At 51.9% G+C, this 24,797-nt stretch overlaps 1 protein-coding gene across 1 annotated transcript in view; it reads left to right on the top strand.

The window, feature by feature from the left end:
- The first annotated feature begins 401 nt into the window (after positions 1-401).
- The window catches only part of CSF1R (colony stimulating factor 1 receptor), a 33,963-nt gene continuing 9,567 nt past the window's right edge, over positions 402-24,797 (top strand). The window contains exons 1-10 of the mRNA XM_010373627.2: positions 402-724; positions 5,932-6,189; positions 6,620-6,904; positions 8,712-8,848; positions 9,514-9,673; positions 13,623-13,815; positions 16,561-16,676; positions 16,831-16,951; positions 17,070-17,260; positions 18,863-18,978. Of these exons, the coding sequence (XP_010371929.2) occupies positions 676-724; positions 5,932-6,189; positions 6,620-6,904; positions 8,712-8,848; positions 9,514-9,673; positions 13,623-13,815; positions 16,561-16,676; positions 16,831-16,951; positions 17,070-17,260; positions 18,863-18,978 (1,626 nt within the window). The 5' untranslated portion in view covers positions 402-675. The remainder of the gene's footprint in view (positions 725-5,931; positions 6,190-6,619; positions 6,905-8,711; positions 8,849-9,513; positions 9,674-13,622; positions 13,816-16,560; positions 16,677-16,830; positions 16,952-17,069; positions 17,261-18,862; positions 18,979-24,797) is intronic.

Raw genomic sequence — 24,797 nt, forward strand, 5'->3', positions numbered from 1 at the left:
TTTACCTAGAGATATCATCAGATCTCACAGCTCGAAGGCTTGAGCCTAGAGTTTGAGCCTGCAGTAAGCTATGATGGAGCCACAGAGCTCCAGCCTGGGCAACAGAGTGAAACTCCATCTCTAAAATAATAATAAATTTTTCAAAGATATGTATTACTTTGGAGATTCCAAGGATTTTAGGAGTTGTAAGCCAGGAAATGGGGGTAAAGAAAAAATGTATATGTCAGAATATCACACAACCTGACTTCTTTTTGGGCTCTGCCAGAGCCGCCTGATCACTCTGAAGACCCTCATTTGTGCTACTAACTGTCTGGCTGCTCTTGGATATGTCTCTTCTCCCAGGACCCCTTGCAGATGGCTTTAGAAGGGCCCCAACTTAGGTCCCCCTGGGCTCAGTCTGGCCCTGCCTGACTGCGACCCCTCCCTCTTGGGGTCAAGGCTTTGTTTTCTTCTTAAAGACCCAAGATTTCCAAACTCTGTGGTTGCCTTGCCCAGCTAAAAGGGGAAGAAGAGGATCAGCCCAAGGAGGAGGAAGAGGAAAACAAGACAAACAGCCAGTGCAGAGGAGAGGAACGTGTGTCCGGTGTCCTGATCCCTGCGGAGCTAGTACCTGGAAGCTCTGTGCCCTGGGCGCCTTACAGCCCTGCACCTGCCTGCCGCTTCCCCACTGAGGCCATGGGCCCGGGAGTTCTGCTGCTCCTGCTGGTGGTCACAGCTTGGCATGGTAAGAGCAGAATGGGGAGTGGGGGACTTTGATGGGGTGTGACAGAGAAGACCCCTGTGAAAGGATTTAGCCCTTGCCCCTCACTAGGTGTCCCCAGGCTGTGTTTTAGTCTCCCCAGCCCTGGACTGCAGGTTTGTGGGTATCTGCTTTGGAGAGGTAGTGGGGTGAAAAGAGGTGGGTGCGGTGGAGCTGGTCCACCTGGTGCTGTGGATATGTCCCAGCTCTGCCATCCACTCACTGTGTGTCCTGAACGAGCCTCTGATACTCTTGAGGCTTCAGTGTCTACTTCTATTCAATTGCAGGTGTTGGGGGCAGGGGAACAGTGATAGACTAGACCAGAGCAGTGCTTTTCATACTTTCCTTTGCATACAAGTTACCTGAGGATCTTGTTACAATGCAGATTCAGACTCAGTCGGTCTTAGGTGCGACCTGAGATTCTGCATATCCAACACACTCCTGGGAGATGTGAGATGCCAGCACTGCTGGTCCAGACCTACACTGAGTTGGGAGGACCTGGAGAGCCCCTGATGGCTCTGGCAGCTCTGCCAGCCTGTGATTTGATGATTCTATGCAAGACCTGACCTGGAAGGGCCTGATAGGGGTGGTGGTTCTTCCTTGGGTGGCTCGTGTAAGGGGTCAGAGGGAGAGATAAGAGGTTGGCCTCTCTGGCCCAGGGCTCAGGAGAGGGGAATTTGGGGTGAAAGGGGTATAGGGCTAGAGGAGGGATTGGGAAGAGGCCAGCAAGGCTCTCCTGGGCCAGAGCCCTCCCAGACACAGGCTGCCAAGTCTCAGGAGGTCCCCAGGCAGCAGCAGTTCTGCAGAATTTCCATCTGAGGGAACATGACAAGAGGTAAGGGGCTGCTGTGCTTGGCTTGTTGGCCCAACAAACACATTTCTGTTCTGTTGCCTGCTTATTCAAAGGGACCTTGGGGGAGGATGGGGATTGAAGGGGAGAAAGGACAGCCTCACCCTGGCCTCTTCAAAGGAGGACCCTGGGGCCATGGCACTTCTGGTCCCCGATGAGGAGATGGCCCACTGGCCATCCTTTTCTGGCCCAGGCAATCCCACTGAGCTTGAGTGTTTGGCTTTTTTTTTTTTTTTTTTTTTTTCCTGAGACAGAGTCTGTCTCTGTCACCAGGCTGGAGTACAGTGGCACAGTCTCAGCTCACTGCAACCTCTACCTCCTGGGTTCAAGTGATTTTCCTGCCTCAGCCTCCCGAGCTGGGATTACAGGCACACACCATTATGCCTGGCTAATTTTTGTATTTTTAGTAGAGACGGGGTTTCACCATGTTGGCCAAGCTGGTCTCAAGCTCCTAACCTCAGGTGATCCACCTGCCTTGGCCTCCCAAATTGTTGGGATTACTGGCATGAGCCACGGCGCCTGGCCTGGACTTCTTATTTTGCAGTGTAACTTAACATACAGTAGAAAGCACAGGCTCTTAAGTTCAATGAGGTCTGACAAATGCACACACAGTGTATCTACCACCCCCATCATCTCAGAGTCCCACAGGTTTGATTTCACTGCCTTGTCGTATCCTTACACCCTGAACCTGCCTGTGGGGCAAAAACCAAAAAGTATCAGCCAGGTCTCAATTCGTTTATTATTATTATTATTATTATTATTATTATTATTATTTTATTGAGATGGAGTCTTGCAGCCAGGCATGGTGGCTCACACCTGTAATCCCAGCACTCTGGGAGGCCGAGATGGGCAAATCACAAGGTCAGGAGTTTAAGACCAGCTTCACCAATACGGTGAAACCCCCTCTATACTAAAAAATACAAAAACTAGCCAAGCGTGGTGGCAGGCGCCTATAGTTCCAGCTACTCAGGAGGCTGAGGCAAGAGAATCACTTGAACCCAGGAGGTGGAGGTTGCAGTGAACCAACATCACACCACTGCACTCCAGGCTGGGCGACAGAGCAAGACTCCATCTCTTTTTTTTTTTTTTTTTTTTGAGACGGAGTCTTGCTCTGTTGCCCAGGCTGGAGTGTAGCGGCACAATCTCGGCTCACTGCAACCTCCGCCTCCTGGATTCAAGCGATTCTGCCATTCCCGAGTAGCTGTGATTACTGGTGCCTGCCACCATGCCCAGCTAATTTTTTTATTTTTGGTAGAGACAGGGTTTTACTATGTTGGCCATGCTGGTCTCTAACTCCCGAACTCAAGCGATTTCCCTGCCTTGGCCTCCCAAAGTGCTGGGATTATAGGCATGAGCCACCGTGCCTGGCCTCAATCAATGGAGAAGTTTATTTTGCCAAGGTTAAGGACATGCTGGCAAGAAAAAAAAACATGGAGTCACAAAAATATTATGTGGGCTGTGCCATTCTGGATGAATTTGAGGGCTTTAACATTTAAAGGGGAAAGTGGGCTGGAGGGAAAAAGGGGACATTGTGGTAATCCACATGTTGCAAAAGAAAAGTAGCAGGTAGGGGTACAGTCGATTATCTCAGTTCAGTAAATTGGCTCTTTACATAGGAAAAGTGAACATAGAGGAGCTGCCTGTGGGATATTTTACCTTTCATCTGTCGCTATCAGCTTAGGAATAAAAGGCAAGGCAGCTTCTTGCATGACTCAGTTTTCAGCTTGAGTTTTTCCTTTTGGCAGAGTGAATTAGGGTCCGGAGTTTTTATTTTCCCTTCCCAGGGGCATGGTGTGTGGGAAGGGGGCCAGGTGGTTGTCCAGGGTCCAGTCCCAAGAGAAAGAAGAGATGGGGAGGCTGGAAACCTAAGTTTTCAGCCCAGTAGACCAATGGTGAGTAGATGAGGGGCCACTGTGAGGAGACTGGGGATGGTACTGGAGGACTCTAGAGAGAGGGGGACTCGCTCTTCATCACTGCGATGAGATCCTAGGCTGAGGAGGGGCTGTAGCCAGCCTTGGTGTGCAGTGTGTGTGCGTGTGTGTGTGTTGGGAGAGAAGAGTAGAGATTGGCACACATTCTGGAAGTGACGATGGAGGGGCTTCCAGGCAAGTGGGAGCTAGTGGAGAGGTGTAAGGCATGGGGAGAATTGGGGAGTGGAGATGAGGAGGGGAAGAATGGACAGGCACAGAAGGGGACCTCAGTTAATGTTCATAGCCCATTCTCCCACCCTGAGGAGGATGGGGGCCAAGCTGGCTTCCTTCCCTGCTAGCCAAGCCAGCAGGGGAAGTTGGCTGCGGAAATTGCGGGTATCAGCCTTATCCTGTGTGAATATCTCGGACAATAGGATAGGACAAAATAGGACAGACATCGCTCCCTGACCACATTTCCTGGAGGCCAAGGCAGGGTCTAGAGAGACAGGCTAGGGGAAGGGATGGGAAAAGTCCCCTGTGAGGCGTGAGGCAGGTGTAAAAAAGGAACAAATGGAATCACAGAATCCAAGGTGAAAATCTTGAGTAATCAGAGTTGGCCCCATTAGAAATGTAGCAATTAAAGCAGGTGCCCAGGGCAGGAGGAGTTCTATATATCATCTCACTCAACCCCCAGCTGAAGTTTTTGGGGTGGGAGCTGAGATTATTCCCATCAGACAGAAGACTAGCCTGAGGCTCAAAGAGGTTAAGCAACTAACCCAGCTGGTAAGGGGAGAACCAAGTTCCAAACCCAAGTTGGTGTGAGCCCACACTCCAAGCTGTTTCCTGCTATAAAACCCCCGCCTGGGGGCCCTAGATTGCTGCCGCAGTGATAGGGTAGCCCCAGCTCTGTTGAGATTTGCTAAAAGGCTGCTAGAAATGACATTTGTCCCTCTTCCTGGTGGTTGCACTGCATAGGAGGGCTACAACCCCAGGTGGCAGCCTTGGCTGTATTCGCAATTCACTCAGTCCCTTTTGCGGATCTTGGGGAGAAGGGATGCACATTCTGATGAATACAGAATCAAAACATGAATTAAGCCATCCCAAAAGGACTTGAGAGAGAAAACCTTTCCAATTCTGGGCTCTATGGTGGGTCAGGGGGAATTCCCATTTCAAGGGGGTTTGCAGAGAACGACGGAGAAACCCTGAATTCACCCGAAACCCTCGGGGCTGGCCTGTCATTGTGCCCCCATCACTGGGAATAGGAAGGGCCAGAGCTGAGGAGCTGGATGGCCAGGGTCAGCCAGTGGATCAGCGTCAGAGCCCGGCCTCGCAGCTGCCCTGCAAGTGGCACTCCCTCTCCCTGCCTGGAGAGAGGGCAGTGGCTAGGAGGCTGGGGAAGCAGAAGTGAGAGCCTCCCTGTAGAAGGGCCACAGGCTGAGCGGAAACCGGGGGCTGAGCCTGACGCCAACAATGTGTTTCCGCCCACACAGGCTGGGGGGGCGCCTGGCATCCCCTCGGAGGCTTGAATCAGCTCTCACTTCCCTCCTTTGCCCCTATTTTAGGCCCTGGAAAAATGCTGACGCTGCAGAGGCAACGGGCCTTCTTCCCAGACAGCCTGATAGGGGTTTCAAGTTCTCTTTTCTCCTTCAAGAAAATTTTCCTTAAAAGAAATTGGCTTCCCGGTAAACACAGATGTGTGGGGGTGCAGGGGTGAGCTGCTGGGTGTAGACTAGGAATAAACATAGTGACTAACTCTTACTGAACCATTTATTTGGTGACAGGTGATGTTCTAAAGGCTTCCCATGCATTTAAAATGCCTAACATACTGATGAGTGGGTATGACGATTATCCCTGTTTTATAGGTGGGGAAACTGAGGCACGACACTTCCCATCCCACTGTGCTGCAGACCAGATGTCAATCAGTGGGAGTGGGCGCACCAGGAGATTCCTGGGACCTCTCTAACTCTGCTGGGCTAAGATCCTACATCTCTTTTTTTTTCCTTTCCTATATGAATTAAGTCAGAGGGCTTGGCTGTGAACATTCCATTCATTTCTTTCTTCATTCGGTGGTAGAAATACATCTACTCTGTACACAGGGTTAAAAGAGTCCATTCCTAGGGAGAAGAAAGATGTCATCACAGCAGGGAAGACTGAGGCAGGAGGCTGAGGACCCCAGGGAGACAGAGGCCTGAATGAGAGGCTGAGCAAGCTGCAAGCCCCCTTTCTCAGAGAAGGGACCTCCTGGACATCAGAGACATCAGTCCAACCCTGAGCAAGTTGAGGGTTATGACCAGGGGGCAGGGGCTAATTCAAGGTGGTCCCTTGATGGCACAGCACCATCCCTGCCAGGCTACCACCCATCTCAGAGTCAGGACGGCCCAAGGGGTGCATCCTAGACCTCACTTCTGTCTGCTGTCCCTCCCTCCCACCAGGTCAGGGAATCCCAGTGATAGAGCCCAGTGGCCCTGAGTTGGTTGTGAAGCCAGGAGCAACGGTGACCCTGCGATGTGTGGGCAATGGCAGTGTGGAATGGGATGGCCCCATATCACCTTACTGGACCCTGTACTCTGATGGCCCCAGCAGTGTCCTCACCACCACCAACGCTACCTTCCAAAACACAAGGACCTATCGCTGCACTGAGCCTGGAGACCCCCTGGGAGGCAGCGCCGCCATCCACCTCTACGTCAAAGGTGAGGAGTCTGAGCCTCCTCCCAAGAGGCGTGGCCCAGCAGGCCCCACTACAGTGGGCCCTAAAATTAACAATCGTAACAATTCAGCTCTGCATTTACTGAGTGCTGGCTATAAGCAAGGACCTGGAAGAGCTTCTAATGTGATGCAGTCCTCCCAATAACCTTGCAAGGCGGGTCTATGATGATGCATTTTCTAGAAGTGCAGGGAGATTGTCCAAGGTCACACAGCCTCACATAGTGGGACTAGAGTGGAGCCCAGGTGCATCTGACTCTAGAGCCCCTACGCTGAAGCGTCTACTGAAATGTCCTGGCATGGTGTGAGCTCAGGTGAATGACCAGCCTCTCTGAACTTCCCTGTCACCTATGTCCAGGTACTCCTTGGCCCAGTGGAGGAAGGGCAGTTGTAACCTTGTGCCCTTCTCTACCCTAGACCCTGCCCGGCCCTGGAACGTGCTAGCAAACGAGGTGGTGGTGTTTGAGGACCAGGATGCACTGCTGCCCTGCCTGCTCACAGACCCGGTGCTGGAGGCAGGCGTTTCGTTGGTGCGTCTCCGTGGCCGGCCCCTCCTGCGCCACACCAATTACTCCTTCTCACCCTGGCACGGCTTCACCATCCACAGGGCCAAATTCATTCAGGGCCAGGACTATCAATGCAGTGCCCTGATGGGTGGCAGGAAGGTGATGTCCATCAGCATCCGGCTGAAAGTGCAGAAAGGTGTGTGGGGCACAAGGGGACCAGCAGCCAGGCCTGGAGAGCGGGGACAGAGAGCTGGCAGCTACACGGGTGGTGGCTGGGGACTGGGCGTGATGGGGGGTAGCGGGATGTCCTCCTCCTTTCACTTCTTCCCCTCAATGGTTCCACGATCATCCATGGGGCAGGACTGACGAGGTATAGGGGCAGGGAGACAAACCACATGTGAGCAAATAACTCAGCGGGCAAGGTCATCTCAGGTCATTACATATGCCACACAAACAAAACATTCAACAGGGTAGCTGAATAAGAGTGTGTCGGGTGGGGAAGCCTCACTGAGAAGAAAACACTTTATTAGAGCTGAAATCTGAATGACATGAAGGAGGTGGTTGTGCAGGGATCTGCTTCAGCAGGGGGACAGTGAGTACCAAGTGGTGAGGTGGGGACAGGCACTGAATGTTCTAGGTATGGAAAGAGGACTGAAGCTCAGCCTCAGACATGGATTTCCCACTCGGGGCCTGCTAAGGCCAGGTGCTGGGCACGTGAAGGGGAGGGATGCTGAGCCAAGATGCAGGGAGGAGATGGTGGGCACGTGTGACAGCTCTTGCAGTGGCCAGGTAACTGGAGGTGGAGTCTCACCCTGCTGGGATGGCAGGCGGGATTCTGGTTTCTGAGAGGACTGGTGAGAGCAAGCAGGGCCCCAGGCTGAGAACCTGGGCTTGAGACAGCAATCAGTCCCTGTAACAAGGGCCAGGGTCAGAGTGAACTAGCTAGCCCAATGCCCCTGGGATCTGAGGCCATTAAACCTGCCCAGGAGGTCAAAGGACCCCAGCTGTGTGGGCAGAGGAGGCCATTAGGCCTCTTTCCTGGCACTTCATCCTGCAGAGCCCTGGGTTGGCCAAGAGCCAAGGGTCCTGGGCCCTAGCTCTGCCTTGACCCCCCTCAGGGACCTTGGGGAAGTCCTTTCATGTTCCTGGGCCTTAGGAATCTGGATTAGATTATCTTTCAACAGCAGCAATGGGCATAAATATGAATTTAAGGCCTATACTGTGCATCAGGCATCTTGCCGGCTGCTGGAATATTCTTGTCATGGATTTGACATTCAACTACAGTCTAACTATTAAATAGAAAGTACAAATGTGATGAGCAAGAAACCAAGCTGGGGAGTGGAGGGCATAGGAGGTGCTGGGGAGGCTAATTCATATCAGCTGGTCACAGAGGCCTCGCTGAGGCATTTTTGAGCTAAAGATCTGAAGGATGAGAACAGCCTCCCATTTGAAGAGTGGGAGGAAAGGCATTCCAGGAGGGAAAGGTGAGTGCAAAGGCCCTGTGGTAGGAAAGGGGTGCAGGGGGCTGCAGTGCAGTGAACAAGGGGTGGGGTTGTCAGGGCAATCAGAAACAGGTTGGGGTATGGAAAGGACTTTGACTTCTTTTCTGAGAGTAACGGGGAAGCCCCTAATGTTTACAGAGGAGAGAGGCATGGTCCCATTTATATTTGTAAGAGGTCACTTTGGTGAAGAGTCCAGGTGTAGGGGGCTTGGAGGGAGGCAGGGAGGCCTCTGAGGAGACTGGTGCAGAAGTCCAGAGTGGAGAATGGTGATGGGACTGGGAAGGGGTAGAGGTGATGGAGAGAGGAGACTTTCTAAGGCCTCTATAGGATAGGACCTGCAGTGGGGGGAGTAGAAGCATCAAGGCTGCCTCCCAGGATTTGGGATGGGGCAGTGACGGGGGAAACCTGGCCAGTGTGGCCTGGCCCATGGCAGGGAGGAGAGCAACAGCTATATCACGTTCAGGGAACCTGGGTGTTCAGGGATCTCTCCCCCGGTCTCAGTCATCTCAGGGCCCCCAGCCTTGACACTGGTGCCTGCAGAGCTGGTGCGGATTCGAGGGGAGGCTGCCCAGATCGTGTGCTCAGCCAGCAACATTGACGTTGACTTTGATGTCTTCCTCCAACACAACACCACCAAGGTCAGTCCCTGCGGATCACAAGGTGAAGTCTGGCCATCCTCCCAGCACACCGGGTTTTACACGGTGGAGTCATGGGCCCCCCACTCCAAACTGGCTGTCTCAGCTGAAGGCACATTTCAGACTCCAGAGAGGGGCACAGACTCGCCCAAGATCTCACACCCAGTCAGTAGCTGACGCAGAACCAAGACTCATGCTTGTGCTGCTGAACTTTGTGGGGATGGGTGGGGGAGGTAGTTATCTGTCCCCTTGACACATGGCCTTTGCCCCAGCCTTTAGACAAAACCCAGAGGTGAGCTCACTTCTATTTAGCTAAGGGTTTCCCAGGCCACCTTTGAGGCCCAGGAATATAACAGCTATTTCAGAAAGACTTTGGGAGACAGGGACGGGGGGAGGGAGGATTCCGGGAGGGAATCACGCTGGGCTGCCCCTAAGAGCCCCCTCCCTTCCCACTGTGCCTGCCGTGTTCCAGGCACAGCCCTAAGCCACATGCATGCATATCTCATTTACTTCTCACTACAGTCTTGGAGGCAGGGAGCCCCATCTTACAAGTGAAGAAACAGGCTCAGAGGACAGGCAGATAGTAATTAAAGGCTGAGGATTGGAACCCAGATCTCTCTAATCCCTAAACTACCTTGGTATAACATCTCCATTCCTTCTGGCTGCAGCTCGCAATCCCTCAGCGATCTGACTTTCATGATAACCGTTACCAAAAAGTCCTGACCCTCAGCCTCGGTCAAGTAGACTTCCAACATGCCGGCAACTACTCCTGCGTGGCCAGCAACGTGCAGGGCAAGCATTCCACCTCCATGTTCTTCCGGGTGGTAGGTAAGCATCAGGGTGGTGGTGGACGGTCAGTAGGGATCCTGCAGGAGTGGGAGCAGAAGGGTTTTGAGGAGGAAGCTGATGTCAGGGAAGGAGACCTGCTGAGGATATCTCTGCTGGAGTTCATTTATCCAAGGCCTGGCTAAGGAGCCACTCTCCAGGAGCTTTCCCTTACCCTGTCCTGGGACCTCTCTCCCACCTTGGAGCTCTTACATTGTATGGCTGCACTGGGTACACCTTAGCGCCATTTTTTGTTTTGTTTGGGGATTGGGGTCCAGTAGCTCCCGACTGGACTGCAGTTGTTCATTTTTTCATGCATTCCTTTATGGACACATGAAAAGACAATGATCGCCCAGTGATTATGGGGGAAGCACAGGGTGTCCTGGGAACACTGAGGAGTCCCCCAACCCAGGCTTGGAGAAGGTGGCCTCTAAACTGGGAAGAATGAAGGTAGGTTAGCTGGGCAGAAGGGTGGGAAAGGAAGGGGAACAGCGCTTCTGGCAGAGGGAGGAACATATGCAAGACTCAAAGGCAAAGACAGCATAGATCATTTGGAACACTGAAAGAACTTGACAACAGCTCGGATGTAGAGTGGTGTGAGGAGTGGCCACAGGGGAGCAGAGGAGGCAGCAGAAGCCAGAGGTAAAGGTGTCTTAAAGTGAGAGAGTAACTGCATCTTAACCTGTTGGGTGCTCATTGTAAAGAGGAGAATGATGGGGTCAGATTGCACAGAGGAGGCACTGTGTGGTGGTCAGGAGTACACACCCCAGGGCAGTGTTCCAACCTGAGTCTGCCAATGACTAGCAGGTTGCTAACCCCGCTGTGTCCCAGTTTTCCTACCTGTAAAATGAAGATATTAATAGTAACTGCCTTCATAGATAGAAGATAGATAGACAGATAGACAGATAGATAGACAGACAGACAGATAGATAGTAAGTACTTAGAACAGGGTCTGACACAGGAAATGCTGTCTAAGTATGCACTAGAAGATAGTATCTGAGAAGGCTCAGTCTGGTACCATGTGGGTTGGGTAGGAGCCTGGAGGCTGGAGAATAGGCTGAAGATGGCCAGTGGTGTGTGGAAGAGTCTAAGATGTAGGGATGAGGAAGAGAAAGGAGCTAAGGATGAACTCCAGGTCTCTGGCTATGGCGATTGGGTGCAGGCAGTGGCAGTCACTGGACTCTGAAGCAGGAGCTCATCAGAGTGGGAGTAGGCTCTGAGTCCTTTAGGTCTGGCCGTGCCTCATGTGTTGAATGTTATGGGAGACAGAGGTGGCGAGGAGCATGAGAATCATGAGCATTGCTACCCTAGAGTACATGCATGACTTGCAGCAGATTGTGAGCTCTGCCGTGGACCCCATTATGTACTGGAGGCTTTGGCAGGGTAAAGGGGAAGAAGAGCAAAAGCACAAGAATTGTCCTTCAGTTATGGCTTCTAATTCTGTCTGCTTTCTAGTACAGGCATACAGTCGTCACTCAAGTGTTTATGTTCATTCACACTTTGGGCCAAACACTGTTCTAGACATCGAGGATACAGCTGCAAATGAAACAGATACAACAACCCCTGACCTCATGAAGTGGGTGCTCTAGCTGGGAATGGGTAGGCAATGAGCCAAGTAAATTATTAAAAAACAAATGATATAGCATTTGCAGCTTCAGATTGGGCGGTCACCAAGGAAGATCTCACTGGAAAGCTGATATTTGAGCAAAGACTTAACTTGGTGAAGGAGCAAGCCATGTGGCCATTTTGGAGAAGGGAGCTCCATCCTGTGGCAGGACTGTGCTTGCCATGTTCAGGGGACAAGTGGGCCAGTGTGGCTGCAGGGAGAGAGTGAGAAAAAATGTGGCCTTAGATGAGGTCAGAGAGTGAAAGTGGGGAGGTGGTAGATCCCACAGGGCCTTGGAGGCCACTGTAAAAACTTGGGCTTTTTCTCCTGAGAGACATGGGGAGCTGTGGGAGGGTGTGAGCAGATGAGTGACATGGTGGGGTTGGATGTAACAAGAATTAACAGAGCTTTCTTGGGCATTGAGTACTGTCTGTAGGGAGACAAGGATGGAAGCAGGGAGATGAAGGAGGAGGCTACCGCAGTGGTCCAGGCTGGAGCTGATGGTGGGTGGACTAGAGTGGCAATGGTGAAGGTAGCAGGAAGTGTTGGTGTTTGGATGGATGAATGGATGAATGGATGGATGAATAATAGATGGATTGCTGAGAGAGACAGAGAAGAAGAGAAAAGCCTTGCCCCCAAAAGCTCACAGACTAGTTGGAGAGAGAAGAAAGCTACCTGGAGGGGAGAACCAGATGCATGAAGCAGTGCAGATGTGGTGCCTAATGAGTATGTAGTCTGGAAGGACAGCAAAAGTCCAGTGGAGTGAGAGGTTCCTGCGTCCTGGAGCACTGAGTAGAGACTCCCTCATGGGAGTGAGTCTTAAAGGATAAAGGGGCCTCTATAATGAAAAGGAGGAGGATGGGATTCCTGGTGGAGGAAATGGCTAGAGCAAAACCTCCAAGGTTGGAATGACTGTGGTGTGTTCAGGGATGTTAGGAGACCCAGATGGGTGGAGCGTTGAGTGTGTGTTTGTGTGTGTGTAGGAAGGAAGAGGGGAGGGGGCTGGATGAGCACAGTGAGACCTGATTTGATTGAGGAGAGCCTTGAATGCCAAGCTGAATAATGGAGGCGAAGGAACGCCATAGTGTAGAAGGGTGAACTGCAGATTTTTAGACAGAATAGAGTAAGGAGAGGAGCTCTTAGAAATCATCTAGTCCAGGGCTTGTGGCAGAGCCCTGAGGTTTTAAGAAGGCATGTCAGGGGCTACCATGACAGGCACGGAGAGGCTGAGTGAATTGGGGTTCTTGCCACAATTCCTTTGCCTGAGATTCAACAAGAGCAGCTGGATTACAAGCTGTGCAAAATTTCATTAGGAGAAACTAGTTAGTAGCTGGGCATGGTGGCAGGAACCTGTAGTCCCAGCTATTCGGGAGGCTGAGGCAGAAGAATCGCTTTAACCTGGGAGGCAGAGGTTGCAGTAAGCTGAGACTGTGCCACTGCACTCCAGCCTGGACAACAGAGTGAGACTCTGTCTCAAAAAAAAAAGAAACTAGTCAGGACTCTTTCAGATACAAGTAACAGAAATCAACTCAAACTGGCCTAATTAAAAGGATTTTTTTTTTCTTATAGCTAAAAAGCTCATGGATATCAGCTTCAGGAACACTTGGATCCAGGTGTTCAGCTGATGCTGGAAAGAATCTATGGCTCCCCAACTCTCAGCTCTGCTTTTTCCTTTTGGGCCTAGCCCCCAGAAGGCTTTCCCCTTGTAGGACTCTGACTAATCTGCCTTGTAGTATCTGACCTAGCAATACCAGTAAAATAAGGGCTTCTCTTTTCCCAGAGTCTCAACAAAAATCATGGAATTGAGTGTTATGGACTCATGGTAACCCAAACCAATCACTGGGCCAGAGGGGACAGAGTACCCTCACTGGCTGGCCTGGGTTACACACCTACTCCAGAGCTATATTTGGAAGCTGCATTGACTGACTTATGACCAGAAGAAAGGGAAATGGATGAGGACATGTGAAATTGTGTGTGTGTGTGTGTGTGTGTGTGCGCGCGCGCACATGTGTATTTTTTCTTGCTGCCGAAAATTTTTCAAAAACTTGGAAAATCACAGATTATATTCAATCTCTTCGTTACACAAATAAGGAGATGGAGGCACAAATGGGGATAGGAATTTGCCCAGGTTCTCCTAGGGCCTCAGTGAGAAAAGTTTTGATCCAGGGATTCCGAAGGGGGTGGTGAGAAGAGGGGTGTCAGAGGACCTGTCTTGGGTGGTGGTGAGGACTGTATACCTGTGACATAGCTGCTCAGGGACTGGATCAATGGGTGGATGACAAAATGGACAAATAAACCAGGACATCTTCCCACTAATGCCAGATGCTTGTGTGTTCTGCTTTCCAGAGAGTGCCTACTTGGACTTGAGCTCTGAGCAGAACCTCATCCAGGAGGTGACTGTGGGGGAGGGGCTCAACCTCAAAGTCATGGTGGAGGCCTACCCAGGCCTGCAAGGTTTTAACTGGACCTACCTGGGACCCTTTTCTGACCACCAGCCTGAACCCAAGCTTGCTAATGCTACCACCAAGGACACGTACAGGTACCACTTATCAGCTCCCATCTACACAGCCCTATAGCCAGATGGGGGATGCTTCAGCAAGAATCAGGACACTTGGCTCATGTCCCAACCTTGCTGTATGACCTTGAGCATGTCCCTGTCCCTTTCTGGGCTTCACTTTCCCTGATTTCATGAAATCCCAATATTGGTTATCTGTGTTTGAGATCCGGATGAAATTGACTTACCTTTCCATCCCACATCCTTGGGATAGTCAACGCCCCACCCAAGGGTTCTACCATTTCTTGGGAGTGTGCATTCTCATGGCCCCTCAAGAACCCTCAGTCTCATTCATTTTCCTTTCTTGGGGCCAATCTAAATGCAGAAAACAGCCCCACTCACAGACACCCTCCTGATAATGACTGCCCAAGTTATCTGCCACATACACAGCCTTGGAGGGAGGGGAAGAGGGAATTAACATCACATAATCACAGATACATGAGATGTTCTTTAAAGGAGTGTGATCACCCAGCCGCGAGAATTTCTCATTGGCTGCTCTTCTCCATAAGCTCAAAACTCTTCCCATGAAGTGCAATCTATAATAGCTCTACACCCCCTCTTCTTCCATCTCTCCACTCCCACAATCCTGTGTATTTCACACACACATTTTAGAAATCTGTTTCCTGTCTGCTTATGAACTGAGTTCTTGGGGTCTTACTTTCTCATCCAAAGTGGCTTAAGCAGGTAGGTTCTAAATAAGAAAGCTTTGTCCCTAAGAGGAACACTCATACCAGGTATACCAGGTATTAACTCAGGTATTAAAACAGTTCTTTCTTTTCTTTTCCTTTCTTTCTTTCTTTTTTTTTTTTTTAGACGGAGTTTCGTTCTTGTTGCCCAGGCTGGAGTGCAATGACATGATCTCCGCTCACTGCAACCTCAGCCTCCCGGGTTCAAGTGATTCTCCTGCCTCAGCCTCCCAAACAGCTGAGATTACAGATGCCCACCACCATACCCGGCTAATTTTTACATTTTTAGTAGAGACAGGGTTTCACCGTGTTGGCCAGGCTGGTCTCCAACTCCTGACCTCAAGTGATCGGCCCGCCTCGGCCTCCCAAGGTGCTGGGATTACAGGTGTGAGCCATCGTGCCTGGCCTAAAATAATCCTTCATACCCTGCCCTTTCAGAATGAGACAGTACAGCCTGATTAAGGGTAGCGAATGCGTGGTGTGCATGCCACACGCACTCTCATTCATTTTTCTGCAACTCTCTTCTGCAGAGTGTAGATGTGGCCTCAGAGTCCTCCTCAACACAGGCCCCAGGCAGTATTTCCAGCATAGTTGGCTCGTGAGAGATCTGTTTGTCATCCCTGTGTGGATCCCTTAGACTAACTCTAAAACTCTTTGGGATTCTGGTTCTAGCTCCGGAAGCACAAACCTCACTGATTCCCAGAATCTTGCTTGCCAATTGTCAGAAGCAACAAGGATGTTTTCTTGTCCTCACCTTCCTCCTCTCAGTTCCCTTCTGGTCCTTTCTGGCCAGGTCTCTGTCTTCCTCTCATTTAAAGCAGAAGTTCTGAATTTGGAATCTGTAGGCCCTTTGGAGGGGGCTGGTCCATGGATGGGTTTAATGGGTCCATAAGCCACAAAGGCATTGAGGAAAGGAACACGAGATCCCCTAAAACAGCAGTCTGGGCCCTTTCAGCACAAGGCAGACAAGCCCGGACTCCAAACAGCCACTGAATTTTAGTTCATGTGGTGGGCGTGTTCATAATGATGACTTTCAATCATCCAAAAAAGTCCAATTCTTTTTAGTTAAAGGGGTGGAGGTTATCTCAAGAACTGACCTGGACAGAGGGCTTCTATATGCCCAGGGTCTGGCTGGATGAGACTGCTCTCTGAATACCATGGATTTTAGTCCAGTAGTAGCTGCAGACATTTCCCAAGCAAGAACTGGCCATTTGCTATAATTTTTTAAATTTTATTTATTTTGACAGTGAACTGGGGGACTTTTTAAAAAACGTATTTATTACCTAAACAACACATGTTCATTGTGGACAAATTGTAAAATAGAGATAAAGAATAAAACAAAAATTTCCCAGAATCAAACAAAGATGATTTTTGTTGTTAGTTTTCGCTCCTGAGCCTTTTCTGTAATAAAGGGTACCATTAAATTGAGTGCCCACAGAGAGTCAAATTCTGTGTCAAGCACCCTAAATACATATCCCTTTAATCCTCAGGCCAAGCCTGTTAATTAATTACCATCGATATCACTCACAGCAAAGGAAATGAGGGATCAGAAAGGTTAAGTACTTGTCTAAGGTCACACAGCCAAGAAACGGCAGCACCAGGACTTGAACCCCAGTCTCTGCAGCAACATGACTTAGAACCCAGGGCCCTACATCCTGCCTCTTGTCTTTTTCTCAGTCCCTCTTGGCAAGGTTGGCACTTCAGGGATTTTTAGCAGGGATTGCAGCTTTCATGAAAGCTTAGTTCAGTGACAGTGGTCAATGTAGGGGACCTGTGTTATGCCTCCCAGCATCATGAAGACATCACCGCTATTAAACCTCAGGAAAACACTTTCAGATAAGAAAACCAACTGAGGAAATAGGATTGGTGGTTTTTGCATGTCTCAATGGCACCCTGCCTGAGTACCTCGCTTACCCAAGGCCATTGGGCCCTGGATATTTTACCAAAAATAAAGTAAACCCCTTTAAGGCTGTTATCTGACTGCAATCCTGTAGGGGCCATACTAGGCTGGGGCTCACCAAGACCACCTGATTCTCTCCTGTAGGCACACCTTCACCCTCTCTCTGCCCCGCCTGAAGCCCTCTGAGGCTGGCCGCTACTCATTCCTGGCCAGAAACCCAGGAGGCTGGAGAGCTCTGACGTTTGAGCTCACCCTTCGATGTGAGTGCTGGGGCGGAGCGCTGCCTGGGGTGGAGTCCCTGGGACTGCCTGGAGGGATGGGGTTGACTGGGGCAGGGCACAGGGAAGGAGGTACTGACTGGGAGGTTGGGAGGTGGTAGGGAGAATGTGACTTGGGACCTCCTCTCTTCCTCAGACCCCCCAGAGGTAAGTGTCATCTGGACCTCCATCAATGGCTCTGGCACCCTTTTGTGTGCTGCCTCTGGTTACCCCCAGCCCAACGTGACATGGCTGCAGTGCGCTGGCCACACTGATAGGTAAGTGGGCTCCACTTACCTCCCTCACCTGGGCTCAGGGGCTGGGCACCCTGTGAGTGGGAGGGACATGCTGGCACTGGGAACCCTGAAGCTCTGAGCCACAATCTGCTTTTCCCAGGTGCGATGAGGCCCAAGTGCTGCAGGTCTGGGATGACCCACACCCTGAGGTCCTGAACCAGGAGCCCTTCCAGAAGGTGACCGTGCAGAGCCTGCTGACCGCTGAGACCTTAGAGCACAACCAAACCTATGAGTGCAGGGCCCACAACAGCGTGGGGAGTGGCTCCTGGGCCTTCATACCCATCTCTGCAGGTGAGCGGGAGCCTTCGCACCCCCTACCCCACCCCGGCTCCTTTAGGTGGAGACGGGAGTCGGTCCTGGAAACTGCCCACCCCAACCCCAACCCACCCTGCCAAGGGAGCTGGGGTCAGATCCACCTTTGGAGCAGATCCTAGCAATACCAAGGTCTACCTCTCTGGGCCAATCCAAGCCCCTCCTGCCCGGCAGGTCTCCTGAAGCAGTAGGATGGAGCAGTCTCTGTGAAAGCAGAGAGAAAGCAGCCTGAAGAAACTGGCCCCCACTCTTATCCCTGCACTCTAACTCATGCATTAATTCACAAGGATGTGCAGGCATTATGCGCCATGTGCCAGGGACGTGCCCTATGCAAGGAAGTAGTGCCTCCCCAGAGCTTAGTCTGATGAGGGAGGCAGGCAATGAGCAAGGAAACAGTTCATCGCCAGCTCACGACAGCCTTCTCCAACTCTCCCCTCTTACTCCAGACACAGTCTATCCATTTGAGGTTGCTGTGCAAGAGGCTGCTCCAGGGAATGATGCCCAGTCCTGGGCACAACACAGGCTGCCTCCCTCTGCTTTACACGAAGGCTCCTTACCAGCTAGTTCTGTGATTCTCAGAGGCCCACAGCATTCTCAGGCTTTTGACAACCAGGCTCTGGCACCCACTGTGTGCCAGACTCTGGCCTCTGCCTGGCTCAGAGGTGATCACTCGTGTCCCCAGCTGCTGACCTTGGACAACTGCTACCGGGGTCCAACTGCATGCAGGTGCCTGTGGCCACTCTGGGTCTCACTGCTGGAGGTTGTATATTATAATAAAGCCAACATTTTGTTGAAGGCTTCTGCTGCGCCAGGCACTGTGTTAAGCTCTTTACAGGGATTATCTCGATTAACTCCTACAAACCTAGGAAATAAATATAATTTTCCCTAGGCTCAATGTCACACACCTCCTAAGTGGCACAGGTGAAATTTGACTGCAGATCTAAGTTATTGATCTGAATAAGGAAGTGGAAATTATGTCCTCCAAAACATCACAAGAACTAGGATTATAGATCCAGGGAAGAGGAGAGCCTGGGGCCACAAGCCTGGCTTGCTAGACCCTCAGAAGGGCTGTGTGATTCCAAAGGGCATGTGGGGAAGCTGCAGGGGAAATGCAGGAGAGGAAGGTTGCAGTGTGACCTCCAAGAAGGCCTTTCTGACCGAGCTTCCTGGAGGTGTAGTGCACTCATCGTCTCCCATCACTGAGGGTATGCACACTGAGGGTGTGCATGGTGCAAGCCATGGCTGGGCACCAGGCCAGGCTGCTGCGGAGAGGTTTCTTACACTGGCAGAGGGTGAGACTGCATGATCCCAGAGGCTCCCTACTCCCAGCAACAGGAGGCTGTGACTCCGGACAGGGTTTGGGGTGGACATGAGCAGAGCTGGAGAGGCCGTCCTCTTCCTCTCTCTTGGGGAGGGTCTGCAGGAGAGGCTCCAGAGGCTTCCAGTGGGGGATGCTTCATTCAGTCAACAAGCATTTATTGAGCACCCACTGTGTTTCAAGCCGTGTGCAGGCCTGACCTCATCAGGGAGGGGGCTCGGAGGTGCCCCTGCCTGCTCACTGCTCTGCTTCATGCCTTCCAGGAGCCCGCACGCATCCCCCGGATGAGTTCCTCTTCACACCAGTGGTGGTTGCCTGCATGTCCGTCATGGCCTTGCTGCTGCTGCTGCTCCTGCTGCTATTGTACAAGTATAAGCAGGTGAGCCGGTGCGGAGTGGGGCTGCCAGGCGCCTGAGTGAGCCAGATTTGGACGGTACCCCCAGGCTGCATGGATTCACCCTTCCTCCTCCTGTCAGTCAGCTAACAGCTCTTTAGTGGGTGCCTACTGTATGCCAACATGAGCCAGTTGCTGGGTGGCCTCTGAGGCTCTGCCCTCATAGTGTTTACTGTCTAGTGCAAGAGACAGGTGCTAATCAAATAGCCATGAAAGCAAGGGCACACCTGTAATCCCAGCTACTTGGGAGGTTGAGGCAGGGGGATCACTTGAGACCAGGAGTTAGGGACCAGCCTGGGTGATAGAGCCAGATCCCAGCTCAAAAAACAAAACCAAAAGGCATGAAAGCAAGGGCATGGATTATAGAGTGAGGAGAGGCTACGAGGAGAGGAACGGCATTCCGGGGCAGCCTAGACCTGGGATCATTTCTCATCCCGGGGGTGTCCCGGCACCCAGCACGGGACAGAGGAAATGGACATACAAGGGTGGTGTCCCCTGGGCCAGGTCTGAGCCTGCCCTAAGTAGCACATGGTCTAGTGAAGACGAGAGCCTGTGGCCGTCCTCTTCATTATTTCATGTTACTGTCCTATTAGTCAAAGCTGCCATTTAGTGCATGTTGCACAGGTAGTATGCTCCCTGTCACTGCCTGCTCAGTATATGATAGTGATTTGAGGGGTATTTTTCTGTAGCATGTTACCTACGTCATCTCATTTAATGCCCTCAGCAACCATTGTATGCAGCTCGCATTAGCCCATTTTACAGAATTGTAAACTGAGGTTCTGAGAGGTTGGGACAGTTGCCCTTGTCTATAGCTGGTCAAAGGCAGAGTCTGGTTTTTAACCCTGAGCGGGGGACTCACTCCAAAGCATGTCCCAATCATTACGTGAAACATTGACTCATCTTATTTTACCCTCACAAGAAGCTGGAGGCAGGAAGTATACTAGTCAGTATCTTACCCATCAGGAAGCTGAGGCTCAGCAAGGTTAAGAAACCCCCCAAGGGGCTGAGGGATATGATTGGCACTGGGCACCAGGGGCTTCTGTCCCTAGAGCCCATGGCCTCCACCGCCTGCCTGACCACACAAAGACCATGTGCAATGTGATCAGAAGCTGAGAGGACCAGGCCAGAGGGCTGTGGGAGGTCAGAAGTGGAGGCACTTTTCAGGCTGGTCTGGTGGGTAAGGGAGACTGCCTGGAGGAGGTGGCTTGGCATTGGTGGGACGGGTTTTGGAGGATGAGGGATGCAGCAGGGGAGATGAGACTCAGGGAAAGGGTATCTCTGGGAGAGAGGGCAGAGTGTGCAGAGGGGCAGGCAAGGGGAAGACCAGGGTGGGGTTAGGGGGTCTGAAGGGTTGGACCCCACCCTGTCAGTCCAAGGCCGTCAGTGGGTTTGAACAAGGGAGTGCTGTGATCAGGGGCTGAATGACCCATCTTGTGTCCCCTTGGCTACCTTTTCTTCCCCACACCTCCTTGGGGCTTTTGTGAGAAGAAGGCTTGAAGTGGGCAGGGTGGGAGGGATGCTGGGGGAGCCCTAGGGGCACATGGATCGGGCTCTCTACTCCTGCCAGCACCCAGCATGAGAAGGCTGCTCTGAGGGCATCGCCGGTCAAGACCTCGGGATCTAGGTCCAGCTCTGACACAGTTTTGCCAAGTAACCTCGGTTGACTCGCTATCCTCTCTGGGCCTTGGTTTCCCCTCTTGTACTATAGGTCTGGGTGCTCTTTAACAGCCCCTCCTCCTCTGACAAGCTGAGAGCCCACTGGTGGTCTAGTTTAAGAACCGGAAACTTGGACTTCAGTGAATCTGGGTCTAAATACTGCCTCTGCCAAGTTCTGGCTATGGGATGATGGGAAAGTTGGTGTGTCTAAGTTTCTTCTCCATTTGTAAAATGGGATCATTAACAGCCTGTTGTGAGGGATTCCATACCACAATGCACATAGAGGACTGAGTGGGGTGCTGGACGCAGACAGTCTCCGTGATAGGAGCTGCACATTCTTGTCCCAGGAGGAAGTTCGTTGGGGAACCAGAGTTAGCTCATGCATCTTGGAAGGGAGGGGGAGGTCTGAGGTTGGGCATCATCTCCTTGACTACACACCCAAAGCAGTTGTTTGGCCCAACCCACCCACCTCCAGGGACAGGACCTTACTCACCCTTGGGGCCACCCGTTCCTTCTCTGAGCAGCTCCAATTTTTGCAAAGTTCTTCCTTACATGGAACTGAAAACTGCCTCACAGTGTCCACAGAGCTGCCAGGACAGCCATGCAGAGATTCCAGAGAAGGGCCTAGGGCCCCCTGCAGCCCTTTCTGCCTTGGGCCGGCCAGCCCCCTTGGCTGTGGTTTAGGAACTCTGTATCTTCTCTCCACGGGACCATTTTTGGAACATGTCACCTCCACACTTCCTGTCCAGGAAATTCAGCTGCCCCTGGAGCCTATGCAAGGCCTCGAGAACTTGCAGCTACCCTCCTCCCCTATACCCATTCACAGGCCCTTTAGCTCCAGGCCGAGGTGTCTACCCGTGGGACCAGACTTTGAGGGGTCAGGACGGTCATGCCCTGGCCTCAGTGCCTGCCCTCCCATCCTCCTCTGCCTTGCTCCATGAGGTCTGGAGCCTCGCTCCTTCACTGGGGACTCAGCCCGGCCTCTCCTCACTGCCCAGGCCTGGGGAAAGAAGTTGCCTGTGGGGAGGGTTTGTTCTGCCTCAGGGCTGAGTCATCACCTTTCTGTCCCCCGGAGTGACCACAAGGGGGGCTGTGGGGGAAGAGAAAAGGGCAGGAGTCAGCAGGCTCCCCTGGAGGAGGAGGCACACAGGGAAATGGCTGAGGCAGCAGAGAAGCGAGGGTCCAGGGAGGCCGCTGGAGAGACTATGATTCTGGGAGCTGGAACTGAGCTGTGAGGAGGGACAGGAGGGTCCCCAAAGATTCCACTGGGAATTGTTCAGATCTCCACCTTCCTGGGATGGAGAACATCCACTCACCCAGAACCAGCAGGCCTAGATGGGGAGGGGACTGGGACTTTGTCTCCATACCCCCTTTGGTGGGGAGGAAGGGAGGAAGTCAGGGTGGACCTGGAGCTTAGGCCCATTGCAAGGGATCAATGGGGTGATGTGCTTCAAGCATCTAGCCCAGCGCCCCACTCCCAGGAAGAGCTTAGGAAGAACTCACTGCCATCATGACGATTACATCCACCCTTCTCAGGAAGCCTGGCCCATCCCCCCCTCTTGATCTCTCACTCATAGTTCTTTAGAAGAGAGGCTCCCTCTGGGTAGACGCCCATGAGCCCTTTCCAGGGATGGCACAGGTGCCCTGGGAGGTTTATAGGCCCAGCAGGGGCAGAGGAGGGTTCCAGAGGCAGGCGGAAGGCAGCTTGGTCTGCTTCCAGGAATAGGAGCCTAGGATTCGGAGATCAGAGAATCCAGCCAAACCTCTTCCTCCTTGATCTCCTCCCTTTCAACAGTGCCCCCTGCCCAGCTGGGGGCAGGGAGGGGCTGACTCAGCCCAGCTGCAGAGGGACAGAGGAACAAGAAGTGGTGAGGGGAAAAAACAGTCTTGGCCACAGAGGCTCCTAGAGATGGAAGTGGCCAGGAGAGGCTGAAGAATCCCCTTCTCACCCTGTTGCTGTCTTTTGGGCTGGGAAGGTACCCACGGGCAGGATTTGGATCCTTGGAGGCTTGGGAAGTTCTTCGCCCCGTGTCCCATTTCAGCCTCTCTCCCAAGCTACACCACAGAGGCTCTGAAGTTCATCTGTAGTCCACCCTCCTGAATCAGAGCCCGGAAGTTAGTTCCTCCTCATTTCGAATTGCAGTCTTTTCTCCCTAACTACTAGCTAGAATTTCTTCCCGATGGTTAGCTGGGATCTTTCTCCCTGTCTCTCTCTTTAAAAATGTCAACATTTTATTTTTGATTCAGGGGGTAGATGTGCAGGTTTGCTGCATGGGTATGTTTCGTGATGCTGAGTTTTGGGATATGGATGCCATCACTTGGTACTGAGCAGAGCACCCATAGTTTTCCAACCCTCACCCACTCCCACCCTCCCTACTCTAGTAGCCCCCAGTGTCTGTTGGTGCAATCTTTATGCCCACGTGTACTCATTATTTAGCCCCCACTTATAAGTGAGAACATGTGATATGTAGGTTTTCTGTTCCTGTGTTAGTTTGCTTAGGATAATGGCCTTCAGCTGCACCATGTTGCTGCAAAGGACATGACTGGAATCTTTTCTCTCAACCAAAGGCCAGCCTCCTCCCCAGCACCAGCCCACACTTCCTTTAAGCTTCTAACTCGGGTGCCCAGGGAAGGAGCCCAGCTGCAGGCACAGCCAAGCTGGTCCCATCCCCAAGGCCTGGCCGGAAAGAGTTGCTCTGCTGACCCAAGGCCTCAGTGTCCTCCACCGCCCCAGCCCAGCTTCCACTTTCCCCCTCAAGTTGGTCTTCCATCAGCACTTCTCATGGACAACCCTTAGCATGGTGTTCCCCCTCAGTAGCTGCCCTCTGGGCAAGAAACAGGGGCAGCCATTCCTCTTCCCCACATCCTAGGGCTGTGCCTCCCCTGACTGGGTTGTAACAGCATGGAGAGCCTAAGGAAGGAAATCAGGTCTTTCCAAAGGTCCTGGTCCTCCCGAGTCTATCTAGTGGGCAGGGTCTGTCTCTCTCTCTCTCTCAACAAGGTAAAGTCAAGGCTGGGTGCAATGGCTCACGCCTATAATCCCAGCACTTTGAGAGGCCTAGGCAGAAGGATTGCTTGAGTCCAGGAGTTTGAGCTTAGTGAGCTATGATCATGCCACTGCACTCCAGCATGGGTGAAGGAGCAAGATCCTGTCTCAAAAAAGTCAGACGGTGACTCACCTGTGTCAAACTCTCAGGGTCTCTTACTGCCTGGCCAGGTGTGGTAGCTCACACCTGTAATCCTAGCACTTTGAGAGGCCGAGGCAGGCAAACTGCTTGAGCTCAGGAGTTCAAGACCAGCCTAGGCTGCGACAAAGCCCTGTCTCTACACAAATTAGCCAGGTGTGGTGCCACACGCTTGTAGTCCCGGTTGCTTGGGAGACTGAGGTGGGAGGATTGCTTGAACCTCGGGGGTCGAGGCTGCAGTGAGCCAAGACTGCCCCACTGCATGCCAGCCTGGGTGACAGAGGTCCTGTCTTGGAAAAAAAAAAATCCCAAAAGGGAACCCACTTACCTTATCATAGCCCTCAAGACCTTCCTGCTTCTGGAACCTTCCCCCTGACTTCCCTCAAGTCATGATGGCTGCCTTCTTGTAGCTCAAACTTGCCAGGATCATTCCCATGTCAAGCATACAGTATTTCCATGCACAGTTCCTGGAAAATTCTTCCTCTGATGGTCACATGGTGGGCTCTTTAGGGGCCTTCCCTGACTTATCTTTATTTTCTTCATAGCACCACTTGAGAATTTCCTACATATGTATTTATTTGCGTTTAATGCCTCTCAGCCACTAGAATACAAACTCCATGGAGGGGCAGGGACTTTGTCCTGTTCAACTTTGAATCAGCGGTGCCTGATACAAATAGACCCTCAAGAAAGTATGTGGATGGGCTACTATTATTCAGCCTTAAAAAGGAAGGGAATTCTGATCTGATCTGTGCTGCAACATGGATGAACCCTGAAGACATTACGCTGGGTGAAATAAGACAATCCCAACAGACACATGCTGTGTGAGTCCGCTGAGATGCAGTGCCTAGAGCAGTACAATTCACAGAGACGGAAAGCAGAATCATGGTTGCCAGGGGCTGGAGGAGGGAAAGGGGAGTTGCTCTTTAACGGGAACAGAGTTGCAGTTTTGCAAGATGAAAAGAG

This window comes from Rhinopithecus roxellana, chromosome 3 (assembly GCF_007565055.1).
Source record: "Rhinopithecus roxellana isolate Shanxi Qingling chromosome 3, ASM756505v1, whole genome shotgun sequence".
NCBI lineage: Eukaryota > Metazoa > Chordata > Mammalia > Primates > Cercopithecidae > Rhinopithecus > Rhinopithecus roxellana.